Raw genomic sequence first — 17095 nt, 5'->3', positions numbered from 1 at the left:
GCTCTATCTCTCTCTATCTCTCTCTATCTCTCTTTTATTTCTATCTTTCCATCTTTCCACCCTTCGGCCGTGAACGACGAGCCCGCGTGGACTTAACGCCGTTTTCTCCCCATCTTCCGAGTATATGTGGGTTTAACGAAAGCGAACTCTCCGTTCGAACCTCCCCTGGAATAACGAGACTCGATAATTACGAAACGTATAAGATAATTCTCCACGCCGCGCCGTGGAGAGAATTAGCGTCGATTCTCACATTAACGAGCGATAAACCTCGTTAACGGCCACGATCTCGCTCTTCTATCCCCCCCTCCCTTCGGGGGGTTCGAAGGGGTTGGATTTCGAGGGGAGATTTCGGTCGCGGATTGATTGATGCAGCGGCGTTCAGTTCCCCGGCTACAGTCGTCCACGATTCGAACGCAGAATATACAAATAGGAATATGTCTTAACACCCAATGGTTCCCAAATTAGTCGCGTTGATGCTCGGTCGTCGTTAATCCTCGACTGCTGTGCTTGAATTTGATCTTCAAGTAACCGGCCGCGACGTTATGGCTTTCTAAATTAATTAATATAAACACACGTGAAATTGTAATTAAAAAAAAAATTGAAATTTGGTTGGATTTTTGATAAGAGAATAAAAGAATTCCATTTCGTAAGACATCCATTTATCGCGATGTTGGATTTCGGTTCCGGCGTAACAGTCGAGGATTAAACATGCGCCATTGGGTATACGATCCTTTCTGTTCTCGATGAACGGTCCACGTAACGAGGCATAGGCGTCGCATTTCTATTCTGTTTCTATTCGCAAAAGAAAAAGTTGTTGAGAGAGTGAGGTTGTTACATGCGGCGGCGCCTATGACCAGATTAATGCCGAAGGCCCGTCGTTGCAGAAATGAGAAACGATACGTTCGACCTGCATTCAGGAGATCGTTCGAATATCTCGAGCCGACTTGATCGCCTATCTGATAATATCATGCTCCACGTGGGGGACGTCAACGACGAGCATCGGTGATATGTAAGATAACAGATTATTTGTGTCGCGTCATTGTGAGAGTAATTGATGAGACAAGCAACGCCTGTTTCGCAAGTCGGTTCGACGAGGGTAGCTGCGGCTTCTAAAACTGCTTTTGGGAAACCCGATCTAGAGCACTAGTATCCCTGCGCTATAACGTTTCGAGCACAGGTTCACGAAACGGAAGACGAATCGTATCGAATCAGGTCGACCGAATCGCTGGAAGAATTATTTCTGCAATATCAAGTAATATTGGTATCAAACGATCTATTCAATAATTTTTCCGACGCGTAAAAGATTTCTATTGATCTTATTTTATTCCAATATCGATAAAATATAGAGTATTAGAGATGCCCTAATTGTACGACCACAATGATCTTTGATTTAATGTCTTAAGATCGATTCTCGCAGCCTCTTCCGTTCTAATAATTAACGGACACATCCGCGGATTTATGAGAGGCGAATAGTCACGCTGGGTTTTACTTCGGAGACGATGGTAAAACGGATGAGAAGTTGTGATCTCGAGAATATATACGACGGGCCTCCGGCATGCTCAAAACTCGGTGCCAGACTCGACTGCGTTTTGATAAATGTTAGCTCGGTAGACAACTGTCGCAACGGCGTGCACGCGAAAATAACATCGGATCGCGTTACACGCGGCGATCATTACACACCGGGTCATTACAATCCCCTCCGTTTTCAGAATCGTCGCAGGTTCGAATTCTCGAATTACGCGTGGGTTCCATTCGCGAGTACCGTGTCGCCATTCGACAACGGGCAAATCCTCGCGAAGGGTCAACGTTAAGGGGATATTCTGGTTCGAAATGTAAAAAAGGTTTTTTTTTGTTGGGAAGCGAAAAAACAAATAACGTTAAACTTTGCATGTCTCCGCGTGTTTTTGCCTTATTTTAAGAATACAAGAAAAAACACTTGGACGGTGTAAATGATTCTAGCTGTTCCAGATATCTGAAACGCAGAAACCAAAAATTTTCTTATTCGGGAGAGAGAGAGAGAAGTGTGGCTTTCGTCTGAACTAGAATAAACATTATACGTTTATTAGTTTTTCTTCTTTAATAAAATACTAACAAAATTTTGAAAAAACATAATATTTTTTTTAAAAAAGCTACCATTTTGTTTAGAATGGAAATATTGGTTTAGTTCTAGTTCAGACGATAGTTCACACTTCTCCTGAATAAGAAGAAAATTTTTAATTTTTGCGTTTCACATACCTAGAACAGCATAGACTCACATCGTCTATGCGTTTTTTCTTGCGAGCTTTTAGTGAACGGAACATAACTTATTATACAAAAAAGATGAACGTTTTTTTACTTAGAAAATAAAAATATATTCTTAAAATAAGGCTAAAAGAACATGCAAAGTTTAGCGTTATTCGTTTTTTTCGTTTCCCTACAAAAAATCCCTGGAAAATATCTTTTTTTACGACCTTTCAAATTAAAATATCCCCTTAAGTACCTATTTGAATAATTCGAGATAAGCTGCGTCACACAACATACGATACGCGTAATTAGAGCCGCGTCAAAGTTCGCGTAACCTCGCTCGTTGAAATATCATCATTATATATTACCGTACAATATCGAGGGTTACACGATAATCTGTGTTTAATTTTACTGAAACGCGAGATCCGTTTCGCTCTCGTGGAAAACTCGTTTCCACGAATTGTTACGCTAAAACGCGCGGATATATACGCATGGTTTGCGTCATTCGCGCCCTACGATTCTCGAATTACGTTATTTCGAGCAGCCGACCGGTGACGCCGTTGCGGCAGATTACGTGTGCGTAACCCGTTGCGCTGAAACACATAAATGTATAGAGAGCAAAAGGCTTGATCTGTTGTATAAGTTTGTAGTTGACGTGTACACGTCGTTGTATGTGCCGCATCCTCTCCGTTTGGTGAGCGCAGGACTGTCCCGGGGGGGCTGTTGTCGGACGCTCGGCTCGCGATCGAAGAGCGTGACAACGTGGGGCTTCTCCAAGGCGGATATAAGCGCGATTTTCGTTTTTTCCCGCCTCCTTCCCGCGAACCCGTAAGCTCGCGGAAACGTCAAACGTCACGCACGCGCGCGGGGGATGTAATTCTCCAAATTCCAAATAACCACCGCGAAGGGGAGTTATAACGCGGGATTCGACGGCGCGCGAGCTGCGAAATTGCGCTCTTCGCTCCGAAGGCCGAACGTCTAATATTTGACATGCCTCGACTCTATCGATCCCTCCCTGCGACAGGAAACGGGCGCCCTCGAGGAATCGCGCCCCCCCCCCTCCCCCTCTCGCTCAACTCCTCGGGTCGTTTTTCGCAGATCGCGATTTCCCGCGAGAATCCGCGCGGTTCTCGGATCCCGCGAAATCGTAAGCCCGGGCAACGCACGGGATAATAAACTGCGAGAGGTGGAGTAATCTCGTTACTCGAAAATTGCGGCTAAAACCCGATACTCTCGCTCCCGACGAGCTCGCGCGACGACGACGGCGTCGTCGTCTCGTTTCCGGCGATAGGCAGGAATCTCATGACCAAGTGGAAACCTCCCCCGATAACCACGGGATTTCGGATTACGCAAGATTGAAACGCGGGAAAATTCACCTGTGCGTAATAATCGTCGCGATAATTCGTCGGGGAGATTCGCGGTTTCGCGCAGCAGCCCGTTAATTGTGGAAAGTGTCATTTAATTGACCCGCGACGCGCGTAACATCGCTGATATTCGGAGCGGCTCGGCGGCTATTTAAGGAATCTCGCCTGATTAATCTATCGTCGACCAGCGCCGCGCACCGCCGCGAATCCTTCGAGTCCAGCCGATCTCCGTCGTTCCCGCTCGTGACGTTCGATCGATCTCTACGTTTCGGATGGCTCGCCATCGCTGAAAACAAAACGCCCGTCGCGCACGGTCAGAGATTTCGCAAACGACACGAAAGATTGAAATTTCGTATCCCCCTGACAAATCGGGCGATACGTTATCGTGACGGCGGCCTAAGGACCGCGGATCCGTGCCGTAAATCATTAGAATACCGGAATCGCACGCGATACGCGATGCTCGAGCGTGTTTCGTCGGCGCGCGACGAGAAACGACGTTCGATATTTTCGGCATGTGTCTCTTTCGATCCGTCCGATTTGGCGAACGTAACGAAACGCGAGGGGCGAGTTTTTTCTCTCTTTTTTTTTCCATCGGACAGAGCGTTGAACGAGATGGACCTTGTGGGCGAGCACGCGGACAGGACCGCGCGATTGGGGGAAAAATAATGTTAGCTCGCCTTCCTAAATGTGCTGCGCTGTTCGTTAACCGTTGAAACTCCCGAACCGAATCTTCCCCCAAATAACGCGAAAATAACGGAAAAAAAGCGATGGATATGATATCTTAGCGCCCTAATTAAACAAGCAGCGGAAAAAAGAGCGAATCCTCTATCCTCTGCTAATTCTATATTTCTCGCTAACGGAAGATTTTACGGAGCGAATTCAACCCCCGTTCCTCGTTAAGGTACAATCGATCGAGCGGCAAGGCTCGACCGTTGCGTCAATTAACGAGCAAACAGATAAACGGCTCGCTGCGAAAGAGTTGCCGCCCGGCGCGAACATTCGTAAATACCCCTTTTCAATGCGGTTCTCCATCGGACGCGCCGTCGTATAAACCGTGAAATTCCACTTCCGCTTCGTTGGTCCCAGCTTTTCGCGAGCAACAAATATGACCGAGAGCTGAATCGACACCCGAATCCCGCGTTGATTCGATCCGTAAATGGCAATCGGTCGGTGAAAGCGGCGACTCCTTCGCGCTGGTTAACGAGCCCCGAAAGGTAGCAGGCGATTGCCAAGGCGAAGTGGTAACGATAAGAGTTTGTAGTGGCCGATGGTGCGTACGTTTCGCGCTTGTACAGCATGCGCATGCCTCTTTTTCTCTCGCAACGAGTTTACGCAATCTCTTGATGTGTCTAGTACACAGACACACAAACAAACAAACACACACACACACACACACACATACACGCAAAAAAATACGTTTGTGCGAAAGACTTGTACACTGCATTTACGCACGTTTACGCAGCTTCCAGTGCACGCGCGTTCGCAATAGCGTACTCTTCACGTTTCCTCTTTTTTTTTCCTCGTTTTTCCTAGAGTCGACGAACGAACACCTTTCTGTCGCGACTGGTGCGAAGAGTGCGTAATTTATTTTTTTTTTACATTGCGAACGCGACGAAGCACGTGCAACTTTTTTTTTTCGTTACGTGGCTGCTTGTACCGTCCTTCCTCTCGCTCGTGTTGTGCGCATACTTTTTTGTCTGTAGTTCGGCGTTATTGTCTTGGCGTGACCCGATGAGAATAACGAGTGATTATTAATAACATAATGTATCGCCCGGTAAGCTCTGTGATATGCGATAATGTAGTAGTTAACGTGGCGAGATGGCGAGAATCATCGCAAGTGATTTGCAAGCGCGACGACGAACGCGCGGCAAATCGGTGACGAAGCAACGTGGCGAAGCTATTGAGTCTCTTGATTAAAATGTATTGTAAATTAATGGAACGGCTTCTGTACCGTTGCAACAGCGCTGTCGATATCGACGTTGAAGAACTTTTGAACATGGGCGTATTTTTTAATACACGGTGTAAATAAAAAATTTCTAAAGATTACTGTAATTATCAATTTTTTTTAATTAGAGGTCAAATTGTATGTTTAATTATTATAAATTGTTAATTATTACAAACTGTATTTATAATAATTATATGTTAGAAATTGTTGAACTCAAATGGCTCGCTGATTCCTCTCGCTATGTTGATCGTCACTGGATGATCTAGGTACTGATATCCCGTTGTCATACGAATGCCATAATATGCGTCTCTGATATTTATAGGTGCAGCAGCCAATCTACGTAAGGAAGTGATCAGAAACAAGATTAGAGCCATCGGCAAGATGGCACGGGTGTTCTCCGTCCTGAGGTCAGTGAACGATAAAACAATCTGTCTTTAAATATCTTAAAAATACGTCTAAATACGTCACAATGTGTCCTTAAATACTTTAATATAAAAATAATAGACGATGTAAGTCGATCCGGAACTCTGGGTTCAAAAAACGGGGAGATTAAATTCTTTTACGAATTAAACATTAAGAGATAAAAAGTTGCGCATTTTGTAAAAGCTGACCTACAACTTTTACGATTATACTTAACGAGAATTTTCATTATCTAATTATTATTGTAACATAATTTTAACCTCTGTTTCACAGAGAGGAGAGCGAGAGCGTGCTGCAGTTGAAGGGCTTGACGCCGACTGGAGCTTTACCGCTCGGTGCATTATCTGGTGGCAAAACCTCTCTGAAAAACGGTAAGAATTTTATAAAACAACGTTTTGATATTAATTTAGTTTACAATTTTTTTAATGCAGTGAACTGTAACGTATGTTTAATTATCCTATCGCGATGCGGCGCATTAAAAGGACAGAAGTACCGGATATCTCGATTATTATTATTCACAATAGTATAACTGAATAATCACGAAAGAGAGAGAATCTCACCGTAATAATTCTCTTATGATTTCACATCTTTTAATATTCTGTCTGCTTCACCTTCTTCTTTTTTTCCGCCGTTCCGCAGCTCTCCAAGGCTTCTCGCCGAATCACAAAATTACCTCGTTTGCCGAGGCCAAGGGCTTGGACGCCATAAACGAAAGAATGCCACCGAGGAAAGACGCACCGCCCACGCCGGTGAACGAGGAGAAAGCCGTGACAAAGCCGCCGCCTCCTGCGGGAGACAAGCGGGACCACAACATACCGCAACCGCAGTCGTGAGCCCCACACTCGTCCAATCAAGGTACGGCGTCCGAACTATCCGCAACTCCTAAACGTCAAAAGACAGGAGGACAGCCTTGCTTGCGCCACCGGCCCGGCTTAGTAAATTTTGCGGGGCTATGCGGTATTTAACGCGCGCTACCTTGACTGACCTCGAGGCTCTCATTCGAGTCGAGTAACTGCCGGAGTTAATAGGCCTGTTCGTTTTTGCTGCACTTTTTACTAGTGCAATAAGTTAGAATGAAAGAAAATCAATTTGTTTTATTCTGACTTATTACACTAGTTCAGAAGTGCAGCGAAAACGAACAGGCCTAATCATTAAAAGATTTTTTATCTTCCTTAACTTTAATGTTTCTCCTACGCGAAAGATCACTTGAATGAATTTGGATGACGTGATTTTTTTTAGCCATCGATTTATGGTAATCTGGTGCTTTTTTGTACAACAAAATCACGCGTTCAAACAGTGCTTTTCACCTGATACTACCGTCGGGAAAAGATTAAAGAATGCAAATATCTCATATTAATGTAAAGTGAACGTTTTTCAGATGGCGGATGGACGGACGGGTCATAAGATCCCGGCGCTATCGCCGCCACCACCGAACATTTGCAAACCATTGCTCGTCTCTCACCCCTCCCCCCCCCTCCGGCTGTTACAACCAGTGCGCCGTTTATCGAGGAGTCAGGAGAAACCATCGCCGTCGCAAGAGGAAGATCAGAGGAACGGACGGACAGACGGTCGCGAAGCGAAAGCGATTTTTTCGTCGATGCGATTTTCAACGAGCATCGTCATCGGTCCCGGTGCGCGCATAGCGGAAGAAAGCAGCAGTCAAGGAAAAGAGGGCCGCGTGAAACATCGAGAGACGTCCAGCCGGACGTTTCGTAGCCTCCTCTTCTTCGAGGAATTTGCCTCCGTATCTCTTTTTCGCGTACACTGCGCCCGCGAATGGAGAACGAAAACGTTTAGCCTCCCTTCTGCGATGAGCCGCGCGCGTGCGACGTTCCCCGATCTCTCGCCGTTCGCGCAATTATTCCTTGCTCTCTTTCTCTCTATCTTGCTTTCTCGCGCTCTCTCCTTACCCCTCGCTCACTCCGACTCTCGCAATTCCTCGCTTTTCTCCTCTTCCCAGCATCCATGAACGTGTACACCACGTATTTCTCGCGGATTAATCGACCCATGTACATACGCACGCGCGCGTGTACGAACGTATCAACGACAAGCGGAACGTAGAGAGCGATATATCTTGTAGGTAGATTCGTTTACACGTCGAGCGAATCGGATGTTCATGTACGGGGAAGGACGACTTCCCCCCCCCCCCCCGGCGTCTCCGCCGGGCACCATTTCTCTCGTGTCTTTTCTTCTTTCTCCGGCACGAAAAAAGCGAGGAGAGAACGAAACGAACGGCTCGCGCGCGGTTACGTCTATCTAATGAGAGGAATCGCATAGACAGTGTGAAAGAGAGAGAATGAGAGGGAGAGAAAGAGAAAGAGAGAACGGACGAGCGGTCTCCGCCAAAGAAACAAAGAAGGCAGCTGGCCTGTCGTCACGGCGGAGCTTCCGGTTTTAGGATTTTACTAGGTTCTTAAGATGTGTCCGCCCTGGGTGACGCGTAAGGGCATCCCCCGCGCCACGGGGTGGGGTTACTTAAATCTTAAGTCGAGCTAAGCTTAGGGCTAAGTCGTAAATTATATATATATATATATATACATACATACATATATATATATATATATATATCGGAGAATTTATTTAATATACATAAATATTATAAATATTATATATTATATATTATTATTAATTATTATTATCATTATTATTAATTATTATGTAATCCGAATACCGTGTTTTTCGCTGCCGCGCGTGTACACGTCCGTCACGATCGCACGAAATAATTAACGCGCGAAAGAAATGCACGTCGAACGCGCGCATCGTTTCCAAGTACACTCATTACGACATGATCTATCTTGGCCGTTCTGCCCCGAGGATTCATTCGACACTCTCGTTCGTGCGATATCGAAGAAAATATCTCGTTTTCGTTGTATCTCCATTTCACGGAACTGCGCACGGCCATGATCTTACACGCAAGATATTCGTTATCTGTTAAGTTATTGAGGTGAATCTCGCCATTGTATAATGATCGTCAGGTCCAACTGGTCTCAATAGTAACTACCATGTTTTTTTCGTTAAAACTGAGCTACCGGTCGTGATATATCACGCAAGAATCTCGCTCGTATTACGCAACGTAGCATCGGGCTGGAATTTATCGTCTCATATGTGATCTCTATGAACTTCCGTTTCGTCGCGTATTTTGTGATATCTTAGAGGGTGAGGTTTTAGGAGTGCATATATCGAAAACGAGATAGTTTTGATACAATAGTACTTTTCCTGACGAGACGTCAAGAAGAGACTTAATCCCGCATGAACGATGATGGGTCTCCCCAAAACGCGTATATATAAATACATGTATATCAGTGAGCTATGACACGTACGCTCGTTTAGACATGTGATGCATATCTCTTGCCCTCCCCCCCCCCCCAAACTAGTCGCACAACTTTGCTAGAAAGAGCCGTGCAAATTGAAACGATTACAGGCACGCCCCGATGGGGCGATTGTAACATGCTATCCGGGCGTGAGCTCCGCCAATAGGCTCGAAATTAAAATCCGATAGTAGGTCATAATGGTGCTGAAGAAACGCGCAGGCTAGTAAGAATTAAAGAAGGAGAAGACGATGCGTTTTTTTAAAGGAAAGCAGCACCTCGCGTGTAAAGAGCGTTAATCGTTGTCTCGAATGTGTGCTCGTGCTCCTGCTCCTGCCTGATATATAAGCCTGAAAAAGCCACAGCCGCACTCTGCCCGTACCTGGCGCCGGAAGTGGATCCTTGCCGTCAATTTTACGGTACAGCGGTACAGAACGGCCGAGCGTGAGGCAAAACTCGAGAACCGTAATCGCGAAATGACGACGTGCCGTAAAATAATTTCGTGATGAAAAAAAAATGAATGTATTACATTTTTGCGAGTTACTTATTTCGAGGGGTGGATTCCACGGGGAGTTATAATCGCTAGAGAATATTAAAAAAAAAAAACGTTTCTCGTGCGGGAAACGAACGCGATCGTCGAGACGCTTCCGCTTCGATCGTCCGCGCTGTCACGCGCTCAATACGCTTTGTCGCACGTGACGTCCCGAAGATAATCAGAATCGAGGGCGGTTACTCTCGTCTCTCGTCTGTAATATTTATAGTAATAATCGCTCGCGGTCGTATTGCGGGATTTTGTCGTCGTTTTCGCTGTTTTTTCTACCTCTTCTCTAGAAAATCGGAGACGTCGCGCCTTAGCGAGCTTCGCGAGAGCTGAATTTAGCGTCGGCGAGCAGCGCGGGAGATCGCAAGCCTAATCATATCGGGTACCGGGAAGGAGAAGTGTAGATGAGAGATACGAGGCAAAAAAAAAGCATCTCCGGAAGCCGAATGGCGGCATCGTCAGCGTGTTACGGTCTGAAACATAATAAAAGTAATGAAAGAATATTATAATAAATGAAATAAGATATATATCTCTTTCTTCTCACTACGATATAAAATATACAGTGAATAATAATTCTATCTCTCTTTGCTACCAAGTTGTACTTATTCTTAATTAATTTACTTGTACAAAAGAATGTGTTAAATAATAATGAAATATATAATATAATATACACACAATTATAAATAATACATATTATAAATATGAATATATATAAATATACAAATATATGTGTATATATATATATATATATACACAAAATATATATATATATATATAAAGGAGCACTACGATATATACAGGATGTCCCAGAGCTATCGTCACTCCTTTCCATCTGTGGATTCCCTCACCGACTTCCTTGAATGTAAATTTTCCACAAGTATCATCGATTTTCCACGATTTAATTCTCGAAACTGAATAAGACTTAAAGTAAAATTTTCGAGGCTCGCTTATAGTTCGAGAAAAGTATCAGTGCCATTTTCTATTAAAAAAAAAAGGTCGATTCCAAATCGATCGAATGAATTCCCGGATGAAAGAGGCTGCCCACAATTCCGGGATATCCTGTGTACACACGTGTATACATATATACATTACAGTGTTGGTTATCTGATATTACCGCATCATTATGATTACGACGCGATTATTATTCATTTTAATTATGATCTGATTATTGCCATTGTCACTGCTCTCGCCGTTGCAATCATCGCTACACCGTTATCACTTGTATCTATCGCTGTCGCGAAACACGAGGCGCATATACGCGTTCGGCGCTACAGTGATTTTCAAAATGAGAGACGACACGCGGGTCAAATTAATAAATGCGCATACGCTATATATATACATATTACAATTGCGATCGTTACTTGCGATACGACGAGGGTGACACGATAATGATGATTCAAGAATCGCGATCCAAGTCGCTCCCGTCTATCCTTTTGGTTGTAGAAGCGACCCGTTGTTCTACGAAATGCGAGGAGAGTACCCAGGTAGCAAGCACTCGTCATTTTGACGTCAAATGACGTCAAAAGACGTCAAAATGACAGACTTTTGACGTCAATTGACGTCAAAATGACGAGTCTTGCTACCTGGGTAACTAAACGTGTGTGAACGCGAAGAACGAATTAAAGGACTTCCCTTTCGCATATATACACGAACTTTTCACGGACCATCCACCTTTCGGATAACAGTCTTGACTTGTGCCTTGTTTAGACGTTTCCAATCATTTTCCAATCGACTCGCGCTTCGACTCGCACATCCTACACTCGAATAATAAAACTCTCACCTCCGAAGTTGTTCTTTTACGAAGAGAAATACTTGAGAGATCCAATGCGATCGCGCGCGCGTCTCCGCCCCCGTCGTCCTTTCTTTCGAAGAAACGGTCTTCCTCGGTGACTTCTTGCGTATGAAGAAATTGATTCCTCGGCGCTTTCTCGGTGGCACGTAGCGTGAATTCGTAGAGTAATTGCGATCAAATTTAATTAATTTTTCTCCTGAGAGCCACGGCGTTATCTCGGTTCGACGATCTTGTCCTGCGTAGAACGACCTGGCAGCATGCGATCACCCCATCAACGCACGCGGACATCCCGTTCATTCGTTTGAGAATATAGTGCCGACATCAAATATGCGTTTTATATCGTAGATATAATACACGCAACAGTATCGCCGTATGTGGAACGCGAGTTTTTGGGTCACTCTTTATAACATGTATGCATCAAACAAAGTGAGAGAAATCATGTATACACGCTAATACATGCGACACACGTGCGTGCTATGTATATACAGAGTGCCTTGCGACAAACCATATTTATAAGTTGTGTAATTTAAAATTAATTCTCTGTTAAAAATAATTTCTTATTCGTTTAATTTTGAACGGATATTTTCTCTTTTAAAAATAACTTATTATTTATTTAATTTTAAACGGATACTTTGTAAAGTTTTAATTCTCTCAAAGAATCTTTGCGATATTTTTCAAGGCATGAAGTAAAAGACGATATTTAGATTAAAAGAAAAATCTACTTTAAGCTCCTCAAAGAGTCTGTTGATGAAATAATTTGTCGTGTAAATCGCGCAACGCTCTGTATATACAAACACACGCATAATTAGATATTATATATGTACGCAAAGCTTGTATTTCTTGCGTTCGTTCGTGTAAAGCCTCATTTCGTCACACACACACACACACATATTTATGATAAGTAAACCGTTTAAGCGGCGTCTCCTTATCGTAACAGAATCATTTAACTTCGAAAGCGTCTTTCAGGGGAGAAGCTCGCGCTTTTGTGCAGCTGAGCGTGATCTGCTGTAATAGTCCTTTGTTTCCTTCTTCTTCTCTTTTTTTTCTTTTGCAAGCGACTGAATGTGATTCCTCGTGGCTACGTTGCGTTCTATACGCGAACTCGATGTGGCGCGTAGATTCATTTACGTATCCCTTGGCTCTTACGTTTAGCGCGGAATTAGGCATAATTTCGTTTGGCGAGCAAAAATCTTATCGACGATTCTCGTTTTATCACGGATCTCGCGCAAATCTGAAAACAAAGACTCGCGATAATTTCCCCGATTGTAAATGTAATGCAAAACGGTTCGCCGGGAAATTTGCATTTCTTTCCTTTATCACCCGAATACATCGCGCCTTCGCGATCCTTATCGCCGAGATTGAATTTTACCGAGCTTCTGTAAACGGATTTTCCGGTCTTATCGTTCTCATTTTCCTCCTCTCGTCGGCGAGAATCGTCGAGGAGAGAACGGAAACGAGAAGAGAATAGAATTTTCGAAAATTACCCTCTCGAGTCGCATCGAACGCAACTTAATCGAGTTTCACCGAGAGGCAATTTTATGTACCTGTTACGACTGATTATTATCGTGTTGTACATCGCTAAGGAACAGTGAGAGAGAGAATACGTGTACATGTATGTACATACACATGCCCGCGCGCGCGCGTATGTATATATATCTATATAGTATATTACCGTAATGTTATACGGATTGTTTTGTAAACTATCGTTATATACGTCATTGGCTGCTTGTTACCGACGGCTTGCGATCGGCTGATAACACATCGCTGAACCATATGTACATATCGAGTTCTAAGAAGGGCACGCGGGGAGCGTGCGTACGGGAGAAGGGTCAGTTGCACCACGAGTTAGCCCATTTTTTAATAGAGATTAACTCGGATTAGAGATCCACACACTGGAGAGACTCCTCGCTTCCTTTTCACCGCGATAAGAAGATACATGTAAAAGAGCGAAATTCGATCGCGCGAATTGTTTTTGTCAACGATACCTCGAGCCTTGCTCGGTCAAACTTCGGATAAGTCAACCCTGGTGAAAAAATGTCTCAGAATTTCTATAAAAATTTTCCTCAAAATGTGCTCGGAATTTTTCTGATTTTTTTATACGAATTGGAACGTTTTCCAGAAAAACTCAAACAAAATAATAATGGAATATTGCAGATTTTTCCCGTCAACACATCTTTGTGGAAATAAATATATCTGCGCAATCGAGAGAGATCAGAAATATTTCAGTACCCATATGTATGAATTACATACGGGTACTGAAATATTCCGAAAGTCTTCACCCAATAATCTTTCTGAAAGTATCTATATATTTTTTTTCAGAATTTTTCAAGTCAGAAGATTTCTGAGAAAATATGAGAATTATTTTTCACCAGGGAAATGCAGGAGAGATTGGAGAGATTTAATTAATTGCGATTAACGCTAACTGACATTGGTACAACGGGCCTACATCGTACGAACGCATCGTGGGCCGAATTATTTAAATTTAAGGCGTGCAACGTTCGCCTGCATATCACTCGCACGATTGTTTTTTTTTTTTTTTTGCAAATGATGCGCGGAAGATAGATACCTTGATGCTCCTTTAACGAACGACTAAAAATTATTTATAAAAAAACGAAAAAGCGTATCTCGAGAGAGATGTACGAAGGGATCGGGTCTTGTAGGTACATTAACGTCGCCGTTAACGTATTCTATTGAGAGATTCCCTTGTCCTGTCATATAAACTCCAACATTTCGATTATTCGATCGAGAAGCTCGAGTGTAGGATTATTTCTCACAAATATTAAATTATTCATTTCATCTCTTTCTCTCTCTCTATCTCTCTCTTTCTCTCTCTCTCTCTCGCTTTCTCTCATTCTTTTTCCAATTATTTCGCGCGGCAATATCTGCGAAGCACGGCGTGATCGCATTTCCCTATTTAATAACTGTACCTGTCTAAAGCGTGTCGTTTAATTAAATCTATTTTCTACGCTCTGTGCCAGCGTCGTGTTTGGCGTTTTACATGACAGATAAGGTCCCGGAAATCGCGTGTGAAAAAACGCGGCACGTTGCCGCCCGGGATACGACCGGGCCGCAAGAAGGAGAAAAACACATTGGAGATTGCGCGACACTTTAACTCTTTTCCAAACAAAAAAAAAAAAAAAGAAATATGTAGCCTTAGAACTCCGTTTCTCTCGTTCCTTTCACGCGAGCGTCGCCCGATGGATGTGACGTCGTATCTTCTTGAGGATGAAAAAAAAACCGTACAGAAAATATAATAAATGCATCGGAAATATGTGCGTATGTGTGTATGTGTGTGCCTCCCATCCAATTTTGCAGATCTAAAAGGAGCCGGGGATTCGTGTTTCGCCCATTTTTTGCGTAACGGAGAGGATCGCAAGAATTAAAGAGACTCATTAAAACTCGTTTTTAATGATCGCCGTAGAAAAAGTTGACGAATTATAAATTGATTGCACATTAAAACCTGTCGGCCTTCAAGCGGAGGTACCTCCGGACGAAACGCTTCTCCGCTGAAGAAATTACGACCGTGAGAATAACGCTTCCCAATAAAAGTTGCCTTCCGACTCGTAATTTGCCGTAATTATCTTTTCGTAATACACGCCGAGAAATGCTTGCGGTAAGTAACTACTAAGACATTCAAAATATCCAATCCGAGAGCCTTCGAGTAATAAAACCAAAGCCTAACGCGTCGAAAATCCTATCACGACGCATTGATCTCCAGATTTTATTTTACGAAGCGAATTTTTCGCGAAGAAGTCTTAGAAATTCGGGAAATGTGGGAGAGAGGTGTACTTTTTCAGTTCGCTCGTCACGTGTTGTTTTAGATTGATTGCTATATCATAAAATGAAAGAAAGAGAGAGAGAGAGAGAGAGAGAGAGAGAGAGAGAGAGCTAGAGAGAGAGAGAGGATCAAGGAGATGATCCTAGGAGCACATCCATCCGGGCGACGTCCGTCAGCAATTAAGAGCCGCGAGAGCCGTAATCGGACTTAAATAATTCTCGCGGCGTGTTCGAGAAATGGCATTCAACGACGATGGAAGAGAACTGTACATACACGTGCGTTTATTATTACCTACTTACTATTACGAGACTTACTTCTAAGATCTTTTGGCTAAAATACTTTATAAAAGCGAGACTCTGACCGCGCATGGAGAACGATATATAAAAATGAAAAAGAGCGAGGACACACTGCATCGCATTGTTTAGCGCCATTGTGACTCTATCCCCTTCTTAAAAGAATAAGCATGTACACATATGTGCATGAACACGTACGCATATATGTATATACTTATTGTATTTGTTTATATACATATATATATACATGACACGCGCGTATATAGACACGCATCGGTACTATTATTATCATTATTATGGTTACACGGTTCTTATCATTATTGATATCGTCTTCACTATTATAATTATCATTGTCGTGTGAAGAGAATACGATGAGTAATTATTATATAAACAAAAAAATAAATGAAAGGAAACTCTTACTTATACATAATTATAAATACGTCATGACGATATATTCGTAAAAACGATTAATTATTACGGTAAACATAACGACATTATTATTACTATTATAAATAACACCCTATTCCCCCATCTGTTGTGAATGTTTACGTTGTTTTATGATATTTAGAATATTCTAAAAATAAAGTCTATAATTTCCACGAACTCGTGTCGTTCAACACATTTCCCGAAATATTCCACAGGAGTTGAATGTTTAATTCAACGTTAATATTATTTGTCACTAGAAAAAATAATTTTGTTACGGAAATATCTATATTATTTATTGTTCAGAGACAAGTCGAGACGTGCGCGAGAATTAATTTTGGATCCTTAGATAATGAGAAAATTTAATTCAGGAATAAAGTAACTTTTGAAGTTTCTTATCAGTCACAATAACCGATCGTCTGAGAAAAAAGGCGTCTTTATTTTCTTTCTCTAACGAAGCGAATGTTTATATAAGTAGGTATATTGAATAGTTTGATAAGATTTATACAAACGATTCACTTGAAAGATAAATGAAGCTAATTACACAGCCGCGCGATATCTTTTTCGCTCGCATATCCATGAATTGAAGGCGTTATCTCCGATATTATATAAGTCTTTAGACACGTCTTTTCGAAATCATGTCTTTTAGACACGTATATCTAAGATATATATAGATGTCTTTATATATACGACATCTTTTAGACATGCGTGCTATCTGGGCAAGATCAAACGGTCTCAATGACATGAATAATTCTTTAAAATCGACGAAAATTTTTAAAAGAAAAAAGAATCTCAAAATAAACCGGTTTTTACATCTCATTTTTAGTGCTTCTTTTTTTAAATTAAAACAACAATTCGAAACGCATTTCTCCCTTTTCGCATTTAGGACGTCGACGCCAGGAAATGGAGAATCGTCGTGTCCGACGGGTCCACGCCGTCCACGGCACGTCGACGGTCTCCCCGCCGAGGCGCAAGGTCGCGCGGGCGACCGGGGGGCGACTCCGGTAG

At 42.8% G+C, this 17095-nt stretch overlaps 1 protein-coding gene across 2 annotated transcripts in view; it reads left to right on the top strand.

The window, feature by feature from the left end:
* The window catches only part of LOC139775997 (serine/threonine-protein phosphatase 2B catalytic subunit 2), a 119056-nt gene extending 102789 nt beyond the window's left edge, over positions 1-16267 (top strand). For both annotated transcript variants that reach the window (XM_071712393.1, XM_071712389.1), the window contains exons 11-14: positions 5855-5939; positions 6226-6323; positions 6592-6807; positions 7331-16267. In XM_071712393.1, the coding sequence (XP_071568494.1) occupies positions 5855-5939; positions 6226-6323; positions 6592-6785 (377 nt within the window). In that variant the 3' untranslated portion in view covers positions 6786-6807; positions 7331-16267. The remainder of the gene's footprint in view (positions 1-5854; positions 5940-6225; positions 6324-6591; positions 6808-7330) is intronic.
* The last annotated feature ends 828 nt before the right edge of the window (positions 16268-17095 follow it).

The sequence above is a fragment of the Temnothorax nylanderi genome, unplaced genomic scaffold, assembly GCF_030848795.1.
Source record: "Temnothorax nylanderi isolate EJ_2023f unplaced genomic scaffold, tnyl_v1.0 TNYL_tig0005_pilon, whole genome shotgun sequence".
Classification (NCBI taxonomy): domain Eukaryota; kingdom Metazoa; phylum Arthropoda; class Insecta; order Hymenoptera; family Formicidae; genus Temnothorax; species Temnothorax nylanderi.
Note: the sequence above shows the minus strand (reverse complement) of the source record. Positions and strands in the feature narration are given on the sequence as shown.